Here is a 21,098-nt window from a genome sequence, read left to right on the forward strand (position 1 = left end):
TGATTGATGGGGAACATGTATCTACAGCATCTCCACTAAACTCTCATTAAGGGAGAGGTTCACTGACAAAAACAAAACAACAAACAACATAAGAACAGCCATGGTGGGTCTGGCAAATGGTCCATCTAGTCAGAAGACAAGATACTGGGCAATGGGCAATGCCCAGTGCTTCAGAGGGAATGAACAGAACAGGTAATCATCAAGTGATCCATTCTGTGTGTCACTCATTCCCAGTTTCTGGCAAACAGAGGCTAAAGACACCATCCCTGCCCCCTCCCCCCCTTCCCCCCCCCCCCCCCCCCATAGCCACTGATGGACCTACCTACCCTCCATGAACTTATCTATTTCCTTTTTGAAACCTGTTAGTGTCTTCAACTTCACAACATCCTCTGGCAAGGAGTTCTGCAGGTTGACTGTGCGTTGTGTGAAGAACTACTTCCTTTTGTTTTAAACCTAATTCCTATTAATTTCACTGGTGACTTCTAATTCTTGTGTTATGAGAAAGTAAATAAGGAAGTGCTAATTACTCTTTCTCCACACCAGTCATTATTTTACAGACCTCTATCATATCCCCCCTTAATTGTCTTTTTTCCAAGTTGAAAAGTCCCAGTCTTATTACTCTCTCCTCATATGGAAACTGTTCCATACCCCTAATCATTTTTATTGCCCTTTTCTGTACCTTTTCCAATTCCAATATATCTTTTTTGAGATGGCATGACCAGATCCGCACACAGTACTCAAGATGTGGGCATATCATGGATTTATATAGAGGCAATGTGATATTTTCCGCTTTATTCTCTATCCCTTTCCTAATGATTTTCAACATTAGCAGCTTTTTTGACTGATATTGCACATTGAGTGGATGTTTTCAGAGAACTATCCACAATGACTCCAAGATCTTTCTTGAGTGGTAACAGCTAATTTAGACCCCATCATTTTATATGTATAGTTGGGATTATGTTTTCCAGTGTGCATTACTTTGCATTTATCAACACTGAATTTCATCTGCTGTTTTGTTGCCCAGTCACCCAGTTTTATCAGATCCCTTTCTAGCTCTTCAGAGTCTGCTTTGAACTTAATTATCTTGAGTAGTTTTGTATCATCTGCAAATGTTGCCACCTCACTGGTTACCCATTTTTCCAGAGCATTTATGAATATGTTGAACAGTACTTGTCCCAGTACAGACCACTGGGGGACACCACTATTTACACCTCTCCATTCTGAAAACTTAGGGCTTGTCTACACACACACAGCGCAGAAGCTGCACCACTGTGAAGATGCTACCTATGCTGATGGGAGAGCTTCTTCCATCATCATACGTACTCCACCTCCCGTTGGCATAACCCTTGCTGCAAACTACATTGCTCAGGGAAAATCCACATCCCTGAGCAACACAGTTATACTGACCAGTGAAGCCCAGACATTAGTCAACAGAGTTAAGGTTGTCTTGTGGTGCATTGTGCCCTCCTAGAATGTCAGATTCAGCAAAACTCAAGCTTGTGAAAACCAGGAAATAAAAAGAGTTAGTGTACATGTCCATGCAACCATGCCATCAGCTATAATGGAGGCAAATCCATTAAGCAAGGGTAACTCTGGAGCAGTTCACCTCATGGCCAAACAAGTATGCAGATACTCTCAGAGCTCTGAACCTATTCCAGGTGAAGGAGGATCCTGGCCTGATCATCATTACCCAATTATCAGCAATCAGCCTCAATGAATAAACACCATATCACACCAGGGTGATGGGCCATGTTATTCCCATCTTGGTCCACAGGCCCCGATCTGAGCTCCCTCAGCACGAGCGGCAGTCTAAAAGGAAACACTTGATGGTCTTGGGTTTGTCCGCTGTGGACAGCCCCTTTAGCAAGCATTTCCCCTTTCTAATACGGAGAATCCAAGAAAGTCACAAAGAGGTGCCCTGCTACTCAGATGAGCCTTCAAGGAAGCAGAAAAAGCCTGGTAGAAGTCCATCTTAGTAGCAGAAGGGAGTATAGGAATGGCACTAAAGTTTTATGACTGGTTGCTGCTACAGGTCACTGATTAGAAAGGAACTTCCATCAATTTACAACAGAAGATGAAAAGAAAAGAAAAAAACCCTCCTAATATGATAGACATCCTTTCCCTTCACCTACTTATAAGACAGTAATGATCCAAGCAAGTTCTTGTTTTTCAGAAATTGGAAAGCATACATGAGCCACATGCTCTGGAGCTAAGATATTGTCAGCTATGGTTCAGCAAAGGGTGAATACCTAGGCTCAATACATAAAATGTCTGGGGAGAAAAAAATAGGGGTTCAAACAAAAAAAAGTGTTGTAGACTCTTAACTACAGCAGCACTAGTGGGCGCAGCTATAATTACAGCAAACCTACATAATGCGTCTGAACTAGCTTAGCCCTTTCCATGAAAGCAGAGGAGCTGCCACATCAGTAACTCCGTTGCTAAGGCAACTGCTTACTTTCCATATCAACTGCAAACTCGTTGCTATGGAGACACATATACAAGAAAAATTCCTTTCTATAGCCAAGGACCAGATGGTAGGGAAGTCGGAAAAGTCATGGGCTAATGGATTGTACTAAATGGGACATACAATACAGGGCATTTAAATCTGAACATTTGCAATAAGATTAATCTGAATCACTGAATTCATAGATCTAGTAGTACAAACAAAGCCAGGGAACTCCTTCTACGCTTAGGATCATGTGATATTTTATATATGCTGGTAGACTATTATTAAATGCTAAACTCAAATCAGAGATTTTGTACTACAAAGTACTAGTATTTTCTCTCTTCGCCCACCCCAGATAATCACCATCCTAGAAAAATTACCTAGTAATCCTGGCTTTTATTGATCTACAAAGTGTCTATTGGTTAAGACAATGTCATATTACTAGCGTAAAGATATTATACAGTAATGGCAATATTTGAACAAACCTTTGTACTGTATCACCCAAAGTTTCTTTTCCACCATTCAGAAACATCAATATCAGAACTTTGAAAAAGGAGCAGTGATGCAGTTTGTACATCTTTTTTCCAGTGGCACAGAGCACAGGACACAAAAGTCAAGCACTCACTCTCTCTCTCTTTCATATACATAAGAAGCCATGCCCAATTAAGTACACAGAAGGTTGCCCTAAATACAAGAGTCACGAAATTGAACGGTTCAGATTGAAATTCCTTTCACTGTGCCTAGGTATTGCAGTCCACAATGTACCATATAAAAAAAAATAGTCAAACTTCCACAATAAAGGGAACACAGAAGCATCCTGTGCCTTAAACATGGTAAGTTAGCTGCTGCAAAGTCTCCCTATCGTCCACTACATACATGCAAAGCAACAGGAAAAAGTTAGTGAAATTCGCCAGAAACATATTTTTAACCAGTTCTACTCATGTCACATCTCAGTCTAGATAACACAGAGCTCTATAATGGAAAGAGAGGAAGCTCCCAGCACAAATCTAGCAGCCTGAGGATCTAAGTTCCCTCTAAGCTGCGTAGCCACGCAGCAGGCTATCAAGGACTGCACAGGCATGCAGGGGAGAGAGATGCCTCTCCCCCAGCCCCAGACCTGGGCTTCTGCCACAGCCGGGGAGAGGTGCCTCTCTCCCAGGCCCGGGCTGCTGTGGTGAGAGAGGGCTGGGGGGGTGGAGGGGAAGGGTCCTCTCTCCCCGCCACAGCCCCAGGGCAGCCTGAATCCCAAACTCTTCATTCCTGCCCCACCTCAGAGCCCATACTCCCAGCCAGAGTCCTCACCCCCTGAACCCTCTGCCCCAGCCCTGAGCCCCCTCCCACACTCTGAACCCCTCAGCTCCACACATCTCCTCCATATTGGTGCACATAACAAAATTCATTCCACACATGAAGTAAAAAATTAGAGGGAACATTGCTGAGGATGTGCAAGTTATAAAGGTCTGACCTAGTAATCTTGACATGGCAAGTGATGGAGGTGTAGGGGGAAGGAAGACAGTAAAATAAAACAATCACACACATGTACGTGTGTTCCATTCTTATTGTTTACTGTTGTCTTACCTTCCATGCTCCACTTCTGTACACATCTCTTTTGCTGTGGATCTAGATCATATCTGCCTCAGCACAGATCTTGTCTTTTCTACTTGCCTGCAGAACATTTACTCCAATGGCACTATATTAAATAACATGCAAAGCTAAAAAACCTAACCTTAACTTAGACACAAGACAATGGTTATAGCCTTTACAGTCACCACAAATACAGAACACTCTGTTTTCAGTCAGCCCTGAGCATGCAGCACAAAAAGAGGAAAATGCCCCTTTTTACTTTGTTTGCCCTTGCCTGCAATACCACAAATGACTGCCACATGAATATAAACTGGGCTGGCTAAGAGTTAGCAAACTAATATTCTGAAAGGATTCAAGGGAGAATTAACTGTTCACCAGTATTTTTCCGGAAAAAAAATACTGATATAGCATATACATTTAAGCACTGGAAAGCATGGCCATGAAAGAGAAATCACCTAGCTTCCCACAATGTGTCAACACACATCAACTAGCAAATGCCTGCAATTCCAAAAACTGATAAAACAAAACAAAACAAAAACAAAAAAAGCCTGAATACGCTGGGCATGTTTTGGGACCTGCCTTTGTTAACATTTCAGGGTGCACCATTTGCTAAACTACATTTCTACACAAGAGCAATAAGTAAAATACACACACAAACCCAGCTATTTGCCCACAGTTTTTCACTGCAAACAAAGCATCATCTTGAACAACAATACTATTAATGGGAGTTTTGTGATCTTAAAACAAAGATTCAGTCTGTATTTAAACCAGGGATCGGCAACCTTTGGTAAGCAGCCCACCAGGGTAAGCCCCCGGTAGGCCGGGCCGGTTTATTTACCTGCCGCATCCGCAGGTTCACCATTCCAGACCAATGGGGGCTGCAGAAAGCAGTGCGGGCCGGGGGATGTGCTGGCCGCTGCTTCCCGCAGTCCCCATTGGCCTGGAGTGGTGAACCGCGGCCAGTGGGAGCTGCGATCAGACGAACCTGAGGACGAACCGGCCCAGCCCTCCAGGGGGCTAAAGGTTGCCGATCCCTGGTTTGCACTATGCCTTTTGAACAGGTGTTTTACAAATTATCCAGTTACCTGTTGTAAAATACGCACAACAGGTAAAGCCTACTGCTTCCCCCAAGTCTACAGTTAGATGCCAAAGCAACTGAATCAGCAGTTGCAGCTACTGAGTGCCATGCATGCAGAACTCAAAATGCCAGCACTCTTGCCCTGAGAAGACGCGAGAAACTCAGGAGGGTATTTAAGTGACCTAACTCAATGTACATTTTAAATCGACAACAGAGATCTCACGACGTTACTGCTGGTTCCCATCAGGAGAAGTGGGTGTTATGAGGAACTGGGAAGTGGATAGACAGATATTTGTACATTTTTGACAGCTCATTTTCTCAAGAAAAGATCAGAACCTAGTCTCCTTATTTATTTTAGTTGGGATTTCTAAAACATCGCCTTAACAACTGACATGGTACCACCACTGTGATCATGAGCACCAATTGTAGGTGATCAGTTTTCCAGAGTCATGCTTAGTGCAAGAGGAACCCAAGTTTCTCTATTTTCCTATAGAGGATTACTTTGTGGTATTACTTATGATCTCAAAAGACTGTTGGACGCTTGACGTACACACATAGCAGGGAACCTGTAATCTAGACAGGCAACTTTGAAAAGGGGTGTAACAAAAAGCAAATGGGAATGCTAAACACACATCTGGCTTGTTCCAAGATTTTTTTGTTTTATTAAGCCTGTTTTGTTAGCTTGTTGTGGTCAGGAGTGTGATTTACAGGCCACGATATAGAATAGTATGGCATTTTCCCTGCCTTTTTACTTCCAAATAGGAAGTTAGGACTTTAGTTTATCAAGTAAAATGAGCTCCAATTCATGAATTAAGGGCCAGTTTTAATATCACACATGCTCACGTACAGCAACAACTAATTTATCAAATGTGGCATTAACCCATCAGAGACCAAACTAGCTGAAAGGGTGAATTCTAGGAAACCACAGTTTAAAAAGTAATAAAATAGTTTAAAAAAAAAAAAAACCCACACAAATATAGTTTGGAAATTTAACCAAAGAGTTGTTAGTGCCTATCTATGCGTTCTCTGGAACATTATTTATTCCACTTAAGAGTTACATCAGCTTCAATTTCACAGAATTCAGGGTCAGATCTCACCTAATCTAGTTTTGGAGCAGCCAAAATATGTTGCAATCAGAGCTACTGCTACACCAAATGAAAAATACAAAGCTGAATAAATCGGTATTTTTCAAACCGAACAGTGTGCCCACTATAAAGATATTTTCTATAAATCTGTCTCATTTCACCTGCCATTTATTTCACCAACCTGTTAGAATTAGAGAACAAATTGGAGAAATAGCAGCCTGCCAATTCCCGTGGCCAGGGGTGGCCAACCTGAGCCTGAGAAGGAGCTAGAATTCAACAGTGTACATTGCCAAAGAGCCACAGTAATACGTCAGCAGCTCCGCATCCGCTCCCCATCCCCCACCAATCAGCACCAACGCCCCCCCTCCCCGCAATCAGCTGTTTCACATGCGCAGGAGGCTATGGAGGGAGGAAGGGGAGCGAGGGCATGGCAGGCTCGGGGGAAGGGGAGGAGTGAGCACAGAGCTTGGGGCAGAGCAGGGGTTTGAGCAGTGAGCACCCCCCAGCACACTGGAAAGTTAGCATCTATAGCTCCCGCTCCGGAATCAGTGCCTAGGTAAGGAGCTGCATATTAACCTCTGAAGAGCCACATGTGGTTCAGGAGCCACAGGTTGGCCACCCCTGCCCATGGCAGTTCCTTGCTGATGGTTCATGAGTCCTATTGCTTTAAGAAGCTGTAGCCATTTGGAATTGGACAACTGTTCCCCTTAATGGACAGATTTATGCAATAAAAAAAAAAAAAAAAAAAAAGAGATGCAGGAAATAGTAATGTTCCCAACACACTGTTCATTTTCCCTTCCTCTCAGTCACAGCCTGTTTCTTCAGATGTAACTGAAAAAATTCAAACAATGAAACCAAGAAACACAGCAATAGTGAAGATCTGGGTGTTAAAAATCTGTTTCTCATACCCATGCCACCTCTCTAAGGTCAAGGAGGCTGCATGGGCATAAAAGAGCATAATTTAACTTCTGGGGGGCACAGTGGTTACAGGGTAGGACCCAAATACCTATGTCACAAACTTTCTCCTTGGCCGCTGCCACACTTATGTCCTCTCAGAGGAGATTCTCTTAAGTGCATCTGAGACCAGGCAGATTAAGTGCACAGGAAGATGGCTCACAACCAGAACTCTGAACTTCTTCTGAATTTTTACAAGTGACAAAGTTTCTTCAAATTGCAATTCAGATAAGGGAAAGGGGATGGAATCTTACACATGGCATCCCTTCTCACTACATACTTGTATGAACCAAGAACAGTACTGCAAACTATTTATAGTATGAGTACATGGATCCTGTATAGCTGGAAACCGTTAGCACAGCATGATAACTAAAAACAATATTTAACCACTATGCACGAAGACACCAGCTGGAAAAATTTAAAAAAAACCCCAAGAGTCCTTCTTTACAGATGTCTAGACAATGAATTTAATAAAGTCAGAACGAACCATCCTAGAGCAATGCTGGCTTTGTGAATGTAATGAACTGAAATTACCAGAGATAGTAACGTAAACTGCATTTGACTATAGTGAATACATTTCAAGATGAGCAGATGAATTTCATTACGAACAGGTATGTCTGAATAGCTGGAATCTTACCTGACTTCTGTCTTTGTCCACTTTCTTAAAACACTTATTCAACGACAGATTATGTCTCACAGAATTTTTCCATCCAGTGGGAGCATTAGCAAAATAGGGAAAGTGTTCTAGGATCCAGTTGTATATATCCTTTACAGGCAGACGTTTGGTTGGCGAGTCCTCAATGGCCATAAATATGAGGCAGCTAAAGGAATAAGGAGGTTTGCAATTGGGGTTCTGCTTGGCATCATAGGGCATGTCCGACTGAGCAGGAGAAGGAGGCGTGTCATCGTCAATGTCCTGAACTGGGCTAACACTTCTTAAAACTGAGTCTCCAAAGCTTTTCAGCAAATTCTTGCTCTCATGTAACCAGTTCAAGTTAGTTAGTTCTTCATCCTCCACGGCCCCTTTATCTAATCTGATGGCAGGCAAAGAGAAATCTAGGTCCTCATCCTCATGAAGTGCCTTTGATAAATCGCTATCTTGGTAACACTGACTCAGGCCGCTGGAAACACTAATTCCTGAGCCCTCTGGCTTCTTACTGGGAGGCATGACTGGACCCATTTAGACAGAAGCTCCTAGTAGAGTAAATCCAAAGCAGGGAGGGGGGAAAAAAGAAAGAAAGTTAGCTGGTGAGACAGCTATAGTATAACAACATTTTGACAGCTTTTCCCCAGTCAATAATTTGGGCATTTATGTTCTACATTTAAAATGACAGGATCACATAAACACACATCCAAGACTGTTACATAAAATAATTTACAGTCAGGAAAAGGAATGAAATTTCAATCCATAGGATAATATGATAATCCTGATATATCTCAATTCTGCATGTACTCAAAACTCCATACAGGAAATCCAAAACACACATCCCTTTACTGATGAATACATGTATCAAATCATAGAATACTCCACTCATACTGCTTTTAATAAGTATATAAACTTTAAAAAAAAAAACACAGGGTAAATAAGGCCAGTTGCTTCAGATTAAGTTCAGCTGTTTGAAGACAACACAACAGCATTGTGATTAAAGTCACTCTGTCTCCTCTGGCTGAGGGCACAAGCAAGCAAACGTCAAATTTAACGATAGCACAATTATGATCAAGCTCAAAACTAGGAGCAGTACTTTTTAAACAGACATGAAGGGGATCCTGCAATTTGGGACTGGGCCAAGAAATACAGAGGCATGTGCTAGAAAAACAGGACACTTCAAAGTACATGTAAAGAAAGGGGGTTGGAACATACATTGAAACTTAATTGAAATGTGGCATAAATGAGAATCCATGGGAAATGTTAAGTATTATAGAAGTGAAGCAGAAGAAGTATGGTGACAACATTTGTGGAGAATACTGCATTAGGGGGCTATGAGGGAGTGAGAGATCAATAATATTCAGAAGGACTTGGAGAGATCAGAAGCTCTTCCAGATAAATAATGTGAGTGATTCAACAGAAACAGATGGGAATAAAACAAAACAAAAAAGAGAGGTGGGGGGCATGGCAAGGGGAGTAGTGTGCCTTCAGTTTTCATAAACAACAAAACATTAAGCAGATTTTTTAAAAAAAGATAGAATTTTACATCCACCACTAACTTATGTAGCTTTCAGCACAAGTCCTTAACAAGAGGAAAAAGATGCCTGCATGGAAACAAAAGTGTAGAATATATTGTAGACTATATTAAGCACTATAATTCTTCTGTCTAGCAAGGACACATGTGGCATCCTGGTCACAGAATCACAGACTTGCTGTAGTAGTGAAGGAGAAATTATAGCAATTGGCAGCCAGAATTACACAGGGGCTGAAGCACCTTACCTACAGAAAAAGGCTGAAGGGGATAAGGTGGGGGAAGCCAAGGCCAACGTTCTGGGGAAGGGGACGAATGAAGGACGGAATTCATGGGATATAAAAGAGGGGAAAGAGTGCCCCTACTGCAATTCTTTTCACAGCAGTGATAAAAGAACATGCTCATGCAAAGATAAATTTAAAAAAAAACAAACACACTGTATGGCACTACCACATATAGAAATAAGTTAATATACAGTAAAACTACTACAAAAAGCAGAACAAAAGTAATTAGGTCTGAGATAGAAGCTAGCTGGAGGAGGAAAAAATACGGACATAGACCCAGTGGACAGAGAGGCTGAGCCTACATAGACACTACTTTCTAGATTTCTAAAGAGAATCTGAATGTATGGAATATAAATACGAGTTTTACAGTTTACTCCAAAATCAGGGCACTACGCACTGCTCACCTATGCTGCAACTCAACTTTGGCTCCAAATGGAAGTTATGCCCCATGATCTCCTAAACAGGAAAATTATATCATGGCTGACAGTAAAGTAATTTAATTGCACTGTTGCTATGACAACATGCTGCTCTCTTTCTGTCTAATTTGCTTATTTGCCAGTATCCTCCCAAAGGGCCATATCATGCCATCCATTTTTAGACAAAACTCCTTATTGATTTCAATGGTGACTTCTGCTTAAAGACTAAGGACCTACACATTAGTTGCTATATTCAGTTATTGATTAAAACAAACAAACAAACAAACAAAAAAAGATTGCAGGAGCCACCAAAAAGTCTTTCTTTAGGGTAACAATTATTTTGTTTCACATTTATGAAAAAAGTCCTAGATAAGTGGTAACTTTCCTACAGTTTGTTATTAATAGAACTAGGCATTAGCAGGGAAACAGTCTGATTAAAGTCCATAGGAAGCCCCCTTTCCCCCCCAAAAAAATTACAGAAGTTATCAAACTACAGAACACTTCCGTAAGTGAATTCATATGAGGAAGGGAAAGAGACAATAAGTTTCAAGTCAGTCTGATTCTTTCACCTTTGCAACTAAGTAAGGTCACTGCCCTTGCAGGGTTCTCAGAACTCTCAAGTCCAACTGGAGTTCAGGAGGAGTGAAGATGCTCAGTACCTTGCAATTTAGGCCCTTAAGCACATTAAAGAAAAAACAATGCCACCTTATACATGCTATAGTATATTGGCTTGCTGTCCCCCAAACTTTGGTTTGCAACAATTTTTTTCATAAACCACAAGTGAGCTTTCCAGTATTTGACTCTAACTGTATGCCAAATTGCATTTTTTCTCTCTCCATATTTAGACAAAGAAATGCCTGATCACATGAGAGTCTGCAGTTAAGCAAACATTTTTTAATCTGCTGCCAATGAGGTCGCTCCACCAGATATGTAAATAGTTATTCACTGGTGAACTCCTTTACCAACTTTTCTGTTTGGTATGAGTTACGCTCTCTTTCGTTTCCCGTCACAGAGGAACAGAAATGGTTGAGAGGAAAAAGAAAGGGGGAGGGGAAGGTTACTACCCACCCGCTATTAATACGTTCTCCAGAATAACTACCAGAGACGTAGTTTAGGCCTGAACAGATGTGTATCTTTAAAGGAAAAAAATGAGTTGACAAAGGAAAAATAAAGCAGGAGGATGAAAGGCAGCCAGAGACGGGTTCTGCTGCACTTTGAAACAGGCACATTGCAACACTCGCCCTGTACTTGTCAAAAACATTTGAAGGGGGAAAAGGCACGCCGTGACTGGCTGGGATTGGAGTCAATCAATGGTGTTGCTAGGAAACTGGAAAACTGCTCTTATTCCTATACAGTGCCTGTGCCATTTGCAGTTGCAGCAAACATACCTTCAATGCTGGTCAGATGTCATAAACCTTTTATTGGCCTTACTGGATCATGCCATTAAAGCAACTTATCAATACACCTCCGAAGCCTAAGGAGTTATGGTCCCAGCGTTCTGATCTATTATTCTGACCATCTCCTTCTACCGCCAAACACCGAATGGATTTTTTTTTTAATTATGTCTTTGCTAAAAGAGTCAATTGGGAACTAGACAGCCTGACTTAAGAGCTGGAGAGTCAGACTCTGTTGCCTACGATGGCTTTTTAGCTTAAGACAATGCCAACTCTGTTCATTAAGTGTCTTAGGAAATCAAGGTAGCAACAGCGGCAGCAACTAAAACAAGCACACACATAACTCTTCGATCAACTCACTCCCTTCTTTGGTTTAGCTAGACCCCCAGACACGATCTGCAGTTCCGAAAGCCGATCAGCACGTTCGTAATTAATTAAAAGAGCTGATCAAATTTGCAGAAAAAGGATCTGCGATTTCTCTCTCGCCACACTGAGCTTCCAATGCAGTGCCTTATGCAATCTTCAAATATAACAAACAACAACTTACCTGGCTTGAGAGAGGTTAGATTTTTACCGCTGTCCTTTCATGGTTATTATGCAAACTTTCATCTGATTGAACAAGGCATCGTCTCCTCCTTTAGACTGAGCCAACAATGTGCAGAAGGGGAAAGGGGTCCCAAGGCACAAGAGGAAATACAGTAGCATGGGACCCTCCTGCAGTTTTACCTTCCCTCCCACCTCCCTTTCAGCTTTCCCTCCCCCCCCCCTTCCCTTTACTCCTGATGGGCAGCGATTTGGGTCGGTGCTAGCAGAAGAGCGATAAACTGTTCCCACTGCAAGCAAACAAAAAAAGGCGACACATGACCAGGGAGGGAGGGGTGAAAGAGAAAACGTGGGCTGGGCCAACACTAGAGCAGCCACGGAAGGGAGGGGAGGGCCAAAGGGGTGGGGGAGGGTGTTCGCTCTCATTGCACACACGAAGATCCCAATTGCAGGCAGGAGGGGGGAAATGAAAACACCCTCGCTGCCCGCCCACACCCCCAGCACGGCCGCTGCCCCAGCAAATCCGGCTCCCCCCTGCGCCACGTTCCGATCGCTCACAGGAAATTCACCAGCTGCCTTCCCTCCTCCTGCGGCTCCTTCACTTGCTTCTCCGCCACTTCCCCAGAGTCTCTCTCCCCTCCTGCGAGTTACACAGACGTTTCCTCTCTCACGAGGGCTCCCCGCCACCCCTCCCTCGCTCCGAGTCTGGATGGGCACCTCAGAGTTTCTAACTCAGGGCCTGTCCCCAGCTCGGCCTTATCCGAGTTGTTAGTGCGTGTGTGATTAGAAACGTTGCAGAGCCAATGTTTGCACTGGCCTCTGAAACTGCGGCGGTGCAGAGCGGGGTTAGACCTGCAAACATCAGGAGGGAGACTCTAATCGTCCCAATGAAAATCCTTCCTGACAAGAGGGTGCGAATTTAAAAAGTCTCAGACTTTTTTAAAAAAAAAAGTTAAGGTTGATCGGGATGTTACAGCAGCCCCAGGCCTCAAAGCTGTTCTCGAGAGCAGCAGGGGCAAATAGCTCTGGAATTCACTCCTTTATAGTCCACACAATCGAGCATTGCTCCGTTAGGGGACACAATCAAAGATACTTCTTTATTCACAGGCTCCCCTAACAGTGGTACTAGTCTCCCCCCTAGCAAGGGGTATCCTGGTAGTAGTGATGTTTCCATTTATAGGAATGTACCCCTTCAGTCCAACAAGATTATTCAGCTCCAATATTCAAAAGCAAGACAGAACCAAATGCACCCAAATTAAAGCTGTGCCAACTGGCTGTACCCATCCCTCAGCCCAGAAGAGACTGGGAGAGCAGAGAAGTTTGAAGGTCAACAAATTGAGGGTTAGAAAAAACAAAGCAGGGGAAGCAAACTACCCAACACTGAAAACACCAACTCTTGCATTTTGTGTAGTCATAGCCCCATGCAAAATGGACGTCAAATGACATGGTAGTGCTTTTACACCCACTATGTACAGGGGTAAATGATAGTACAGATGTAGGACAGTGGAGAATATCCCTACCAGCGTCCTTGCAATTTATACCAGGGAGCTCTTAGCTCAAGTGATTTAGTTTAGCAAATCCCAACTGCTGAAGTATGTATCCACACACAGAGAGAAGTACTAAATTATCCAGGGCCCAATACAGTTAAAGCTTTATAGGTTTAAAAATAGAGCTATGACTCTGACAGTTTGCTCCACCTGGGGTCTGTCCTCAAATGCTTTAAATTGCAACAGAAAACAAACCAGAAACAAGCACAATCAGAGAGAAGGAAAACCATCTATTCCTTAGAGAAACATGTTTTAAGGCCTTGACTAGGAAAAAAAGTGCTTCATTCCCACCCAGTCAAGCTATCTCAACAGCACTGGTGTTAACTCGGTTGAGAAACCCACTTAACACCAATTGAGTTAAACTAGTTGAATTAAGCTCATTTCAAAAACAAAACAAAAAAAACCCACCCACCCGTTTTTTTTTTTTATTAGTCTAGATGGGTTCTAAATGTGCAGCCGCATTCTGAGTGAGTTCAAGAGCATTTTCTCTATTAAGAAAATAAAAACCCAACAGCTAGGACTTTTATAAATGTCTCATCTGTACAGCTCAAAATATCGCCCAACTCTGGGTCAATAGAATTATACAAGTGGGGAAACTGAGGTATAGAGGGGTGAAGTGACTTGACTTCAGTGACTGACTTCAGTCAATGGCAAAGCTAGAAATAAAACCCAAATAAAACCTCTAATAAATATAATAAACTACTAGCTTTTATATAGTGCTTTTCATCAGCAGATCTCAAAAGACTATAAAACGAGGTTGGTAGATTTATCCCCATGTACAGATAGGGAAACTGAGGCAGCGAGGGACATGACTTCCCCAAGGTCACCCAAGTGGCTAGTGGCAGAGTAGGGAATAGACACCAGGTCTCCCAGCTCACAGTCATAGTACTCTATGCACGAGGTAACATTTCCTGCTCTAATACTGCATTCACATAAGTGAGTTACGAAAAGAAAATCCAGATACAATTGACCACCTTTAAAATTAGCATAATTAATAGTTTTAAGGGTAATCCAAAATCAAGGGTTTTCCATTCTGAATTAACAAAATCTGCAAATTAGTTTATAGCAACACCAATTTTTCCCTTCAACATAGGCCAGGTCTACACTATAATTTTTTGCCCATACAATAATGTTGGTTAGAGGTGTGATTTTTATGACATTTTTATACTAGCAAAAGCCCTGGTGTAGATGCAGTTACACCAGCAAAAAAGTGCTTGTTTTTCCATTTGGAGAACTGAGATAAATTCTGGTCATGTCTTGCTAAGATCTTTCCTTGCTGATAGGTTTTTCCCTCTGTCTACTGAACAGATATTTTACATTCTTGCATGTTTTCTGAAAGCTGTACCAACAACTGAATGTAAGAATGGAAACAATACCCATTAGGCCACAAAATATCTTTATTACCCCCTCCTAACAATACCCTGCAATCACACTTCTTTCTATCATTGAAGCACACTGTGGACCATTACCTTACACAATTCTTATCTCATGGCCATTCTGTTTTAAACAGAAAACAAATTACCAAATCATAACCCCACCCCCAGAAATTTACTCCAAGTACTTGGAGAAGTTCTTTAAGTAAGACAGCTGACTCTTTATCAACATCAAAGAGGAGACACTCATCATTGGTTTCAAAAGTTAAGTGTCTTACAAAACTAAGTGGAATTCAGCTAATGAGCATTGTTTCAGAAGTGTCAAGGGCAAAAATCTCATGGCAGACTGTTGTGGGATATAAAGACTATTGCATCTAAGATCTCATGTATGTATCCTGTTCAGATACAGAGTTCAATTCTATTCTGTTTCAAGTCAGTGGTAAAATTTCCAGTTGATTCAATGGGAGTAGGATCAGTTCCAGAATGTTACAGCTTTTTTGTGGGAAAACATGTCCTGCCACAGTAAGCCATAAGGCTAACAAGCCGAGGATCAGCCCAAAAATGTTTTAAATGCATGTATGGTAAGCAGTATTCTCTAATGGCTAGAGCACAGGACTGGGAGACAGGAAACATGTATATTCCAGTCTTTGCTGTCAGTGACTGTGGCCATGTCTACAGGAACAGTGCTGCAGCAGTGCCACTATAGCGCATCTGGTGAAGATGCACTGTGCTGACAGGAGAGAGCTTTCCCATAGGCATAATAAAACCATGAGTGGTAGAAGCTATGTGAATGGGAGAAGCTCCCCCACCAACATCGTACTGTGCAGATGAGCGTTCATAGGTGCTGGAACTAGAGGTGCTGGGTGTGCTGCCACACCCCGACTTAGATTCATAGATATAGATACTAAGGTCAGAAGGGACCATGATGATCATCTAGTCTGACCTCCTGCACAATGCAGGCCACAGAATCTCACCCACCCACTCCTGCGATAAACCTCTCACCTATGTCTGAGCTATTGAAGTCCTCAAATCATGGTTTAAAGACTTACAGTTTGGTTGAATGGCTCTCAGCCACCCCCACTATCCCCAGAAGCACCTCTGCGAGCGCTTGTCGGTGTAACTTATGTTCCTCATGGGGCTGGTTTATTCACTCCCCTGAACAACTTAAGTTATGCTGACATAAGCTGAAGTGTAGATATAGCCTCAATGTACAGCGGCAGTCAAAAAAGCGAACAGAATGCTGGGAATAATTAAGAAAGGGATAGATAATAGGATAGAAAATATCATGTTGCCTCAATATAAATCCATGGTATGCCCACATCTTGAATACTCTGTGCAGATGTGATTGCCCCATCTCAAAAAAGACATATTGGAATTGGAAAAGGTTCAGAAAAGGGCAACAAAAATTATTAGGAGTATAGGAGGAGAGATGAATGAGACTGGGACTTTTCATCTTGGAAAATAGACTGCTAAGGGGAAGTATGATTGAGGTCTATAAAATCATGACTGGTGTAGAGAAGGAAGTGTTGTTTACTACTTCTCATAACACAAGAAATAGGGGTCACCAAATGAAATTAATAGGCAGCAGGTTTAAAACAAATAAAAGGAAGTATTTCTTCACACAACGCACAGTCAACCTGTGGAACTCCTTGCCAGAGGATGTTGTTAAGGCCAAGACCATAACAGGGTTCAAAAAAGAAGTAGATAAATTCATGGAGGATAGGTCCATCAATGGCTATTAGCCAGGATGGGCAGGAATGGTGTCCCTAGCGTCTGTTTGCAATAAGCTGGGATTGAGCAACAGGGGATAGATCACTTGATGATTCCCTGTTCTGTTAATTTCCTCTGGGGCACCAGGCACTGGCCACTGTGGGAAGACAAGATACTGGGCTAGATGGACCTTGGTCTGATCCAGTCGGGCCATTCTTATGTTCTTATGTTGTGCAGTCTTAGGGAAGTCACTGAATTTACCTGTGGCTCAGTTTCCTCTTGTGTAAGTGGGGGATAATAAGATTGTAAGATTTCTGGGGCAGGGAATGTCTTTTATTCTGTTTGTACAGTGCCTAGTGCAATGGAATCTTTGTTCATTCCTAGGTGCTATCATAATACAAATAAATAATAATAATACTTTTGTAAAGGGCTTTTGACATTTTCAGATGAGAAGTGTTATGTGTATAGTAAGATCAGAGTATATGTGGTGTCAAGCATTTGTTAGAAGAATCTCCAGTGATTTATTATTGCACTATAGATAGCTGTATAAGAATGTATTAACTTTCAGTTCAATTTTGAGAAATACCAGTCACTATTTCAGTCTCTCTGTTTAATGCGGACTTCCAAGAATCTCTCTCTACCCCATTCCCTTACCCTCCATCCAGTCTGGAATCTCTGATACCTCCTGCAAGCTGAGCATGGCAAAGAGCACAGACTCTGATCTTCCCTCCATCATCATCATCACCACCACTGGTGAGAACATTTTCCCTGTCCCTTAGTCTTATGATGTGTCACCACCCCTCTGGATATTTCTACCGCCTGCCCCAATCCCACAATGCATCAGGTTCAAACTTTTTGTCATCACCTTCAAGTCCCTACCCAACCACATCTTAACCTAGTCTCTGATCACATTGCCCTGATCAATCCACTCAGGGCATCAAGCCTTGCACCACGATCAGTTTATCTGTTTCTCCCGCAACTGTCTCCATTTATTTTTTCCATGTCAATGCCTATTTATGGGGCACCTTGCCAGAGCCATCCTCCCAGGCTGCTAACCTCCCTTCATACAAAGCTTTCCTGAAGACCCAGTTCTTCCAAGAGGTCTAAAAGAAATTTGCTGATTATGCCTGTGAATTATTATTTATGGTTTGTACTGCAGTTGTACCCAGAGCTCCCACTTCTGATTGGGGCCCCATTGTGTTAGGTACTCTGCAAGCACAGAAGTGAACATGGCTCCTGCCCCAAAGATTTTACAATCTATTTTATTTTAAAGTCTCATTAGAAGAAGATTGTGATCCATACTGTTGTGCACTAGCCTTCACCGTTTTCTTCCTGTTCTTTCTTCCTTCCCACTGGTTTGTTTCCCCTTCTTGTTGTGTCATGTCTAAAATTAGCTTGTAATGTCCTTGGGGCAGGGATCCTGTCTTATGTCTATTGATGGCACCTTACACACATTTGGGCACTATTAAAAAAAATTAATGTTAACACAATGCACTTTTGCCCTCATTTCCTCTTTTACACTTCCTGATGCAACTGCTCCTCCCAAGTGACCTTTTTTGTTTCTTTCTTCCCACACTTGTATTTGTGCCGTCTTTCATACCACCACATATGCTGGGCATTTCCTCTTTTTGTTCATCAAATGACTATTTAGAGTCACATGCTAACCTCCCTTTCCCCACATCTATATAATGGAGTCCACTCCCACACGCACATATTAGGAGGGGATAATAGAGGTTCTCGTGATGATGGATAAATATTGCACAAGTCTGATACTAGCACCACCCCTATTTACTGATGGGAGACCTCTACTGTGACCGTTCCCTATGATACATATAATCAGAGTTACATAACTGTTTTGTCCTTTCATTTAAACATTCCTCAAGTTCTCAATTACACCATTTGTGGAAACCCAACAGAAAGAGCTGACTTTGTGAGATGAGCATCAGTGCAAAGCTTTATAAGAGGCATATATCTTGCCAGTGATCAGACGAAACAAACTTATATGTTTCTGCAGCTCTGGTGTTCCATGAACTACAGTATAATTAATTTTGAATAATCAAAACAACACAGTACAGTGTTTCATGTAAAAGTTCCTTTGTAAAATGGTATACAGCAGTTTATGATGCCATTGTACTTACACATATCTGCAACTTCTAAGGAAATGGTTATACTTAGTACTAAAATTATATACAGCTGTCAAACTAGCAGTAGTTAAAGGGGGTGGGGGTGGGGGGGAAAATCACATGCTGCTTTTTTCCCCACATACAATTATTAAACCAGGTCTACAGTAAGAGCGCTTTACCAGTATAGCCATATCAGAATATTATACCAGCAACGCACTCCTAGTATGCATGCAGTTTATAACAGCAAAACTGCACTTTTGCTAGTATAGCTTATTCCAGCCCCCTCCCCATGAACAAACAAACCATAACAATAAAAGTACAACTGCAGCTACTCTAGGAGCTTTTGTGGGCATAGTTGTCAATCAGAGATCACAAGTCACTACACCCCCGACCAACATAGCTATACCAGCACAAGGTTGTAGTGTAACCCGGCTTTCTAGTTGACATGCAGATTTTGCAGGAGACAGAAACAGAATGAGTTTTTCATTTTCAAAGTTTTCTGGGGTTTGATGGACCAGATTCTGTTGTCAGTTACACTGATATAACAATAATTTGCCCTTGTATTATCTCTAACTTAGAATTCCTCGTACCACAGTTGTATGACAAACCTGCCAAAGTTATCAAAGACAGAAATCAACTGGATTTTTTTTTTTTTTTTGGGTGCAGGGAGAAGGAAGTGAAGCAACCAAAGTCCCATACAAAGCAAAAAAACTCAATTTTGAATAATAAAGTTACCTGGGAAAACAGTAATGAACACAATTAATATTGATACAAAGTTTTACTGTTGGATGGGCCTGCTAAAAACAAATTACAATTAGTTCTGGGTCAAATCTGGAAGTCCTTACTCTGTTTTTCTTGAATAAAAGCTCTTAATTTCAGTAAGGCCTGAATAAGAACTTTGGGCTTTGGGCCTTTATTTGTACATCTACAAATGCAATTTAAGTTAGCATAGTAGGATCTTGCCTATGACAATTTATGGGAGATATTGCATGGAATCAGAAGGCGTGTCTTCCACAGATTTAAAGAAAGTTCTAAAGATAATCACTTTTTACACATTCTTGACCTTTCAGCAACTCCACACTTACTTTTAGTGAAACGCACCTTGAATAATATAGCTATCAGCAATCTGTTAATTCCCAGAGATGTGTGCCTTGCTTCTTAAAATGTGAGCTTTTTCTTAAAATTGTATCTATTCTTGGAGACAGGGTTTGCAACCAGTTAGTAGCATGACTGACACTAAATGAAGTTTGTGTTCACACGCCAAATAAATGTTGATCATGTTGTAATTGTGGTATTAACAGCACTTTGCTCTTACCAGTAGCTTAGGCTAGCACATGACTGTCTCCCTATAACCAGTTACTAGTACTTAATTCTCTGTGGGGTTGGGACTCACTAGCTATGCCTGCCTGCATAAACAGATGGACAGTCTTTTTTTCCCTGAGCAAGTATCTGCCTCACATTTTACTATGGCTGCTGTGTGTGGATGTTTTCTGGACACTGCTTCCTGCTAAGGCACTATGGGATTGCTGGCCAGATTTTCCCAGAATGCACTGATACTAACATAGGCTGTGTGATAGGTGTAGAACACACAGACTCAGCTGATGCATGGTTGTATCTAAAAAGAGCTGCTATGTGGATATACTTTTTGTAATCTGGTAGGATGAGCATGTCACAAACTGATTTTAAAAAAATCCAGTTGTGTTTAAGTGTGGACAGCATTTATTAGATTTTAAGAGTCCTACCAAACACACTGTGGAAGGAGACCAAGGCAAAGTGGGCCCCGGGGGTGGGGAGTGCAAAGGGAACCTGAAACAGTAGCATCTACAGTAGGTTTCCCTCTTCTTCTTGGGTCCTCTGCAGGGCTATAGGGTGCTGAGGAAGCCGAACCAGAAAGCAGCTGCCATGCACAGCATGCTCTCAATAGACAAGGACAAAGACTCTGTGGAATAAAAACACTAAATTTACCGACTAGAAATAATTCCCACATCTCTACAGAAACTTCTCACAGAGCATGAACCATGGTGGAGGAATCGAGACCTCATGGCATGGGAGCTAGGCAGAGGGAAAGAGAAAGGGTAGTTTCTGGCTTCCACGTGGGTGGATTTCTGCTCCTCCATTGTGGTTGGGGATCCTCATGGTTGGGGTTGGATCCCCACTTCATGCTGAGTCTGTTGGCGCTGCCCCTGCGTCTCTGGAAACAGACAGCCTCACCTAACAGATGGCATAATCTGGTAGATTTAGGGCCTCATTCTGACACACCACAGATGTTTGGTAGGAAAGTTTCCCTACCTACATGTTTCCCTCATCCAGAAGGGATGGTGATGGCCTTAATAAACAACTACTTTGTTGAAAGGCCCCAGTTCTGCAAACACTTATGCATGTGA

The 21,098-nt window shown here is 42.1% G+C and overlaps 1 protein-coding gene across 6 annotated transcripts in view; it reads right to left on the minus strand.

Moving 5' to 3' along the window:
- The window catches only part of FOXN3 (forkhead box N3), a 299,791-nt gene that overhangs the window by 167,224 nt on the left and 111,469 nt on the right, over positions 1-21,098 (minus strand). For 3 of the 6 annotated variants that reach the window (XM_077819248.1, XM_077819247.1, XM_077819243.1), the window contains exons 1-2: positions 11,966-12,139; positions 7,785-8,341 (exon numbers count right to left, since the gene is read on the minus strand). In XM_077819248.1, the coding sequence (XP_077675374.1) occupies positions 7,785-8,327 (543 nt within the window). In that variant the 5' untranslated portion in view covers positions 8,328-8,341; positions 11,966-12,139. Of the gene's footprint in view, positions 1-7,784; positions 8,342-11,965; positions 12,140-21,098 lie in introns of those variants that run through there. The other 3 variants (XM_077819245.1, XM_077819246.1, XM_077819244.1) reach the window with 1 other exon arrangement.

The sequence above is a fragment of the Eretmochelys imbricata genome, chromosome 6 (genome assembly GCF_965152235.1).
Source record: "Eretmochelys imbricata isolate rEreImb1 chromosome 6, rEreImb1.hap1, whole genome shotgun sequence".
NCBI classification, from domain to species: Eukaryota; Metazoa; Chordata; order Testudines; family Cheloniidae; genus Eretmochelys; species Eretmochelys imbricata.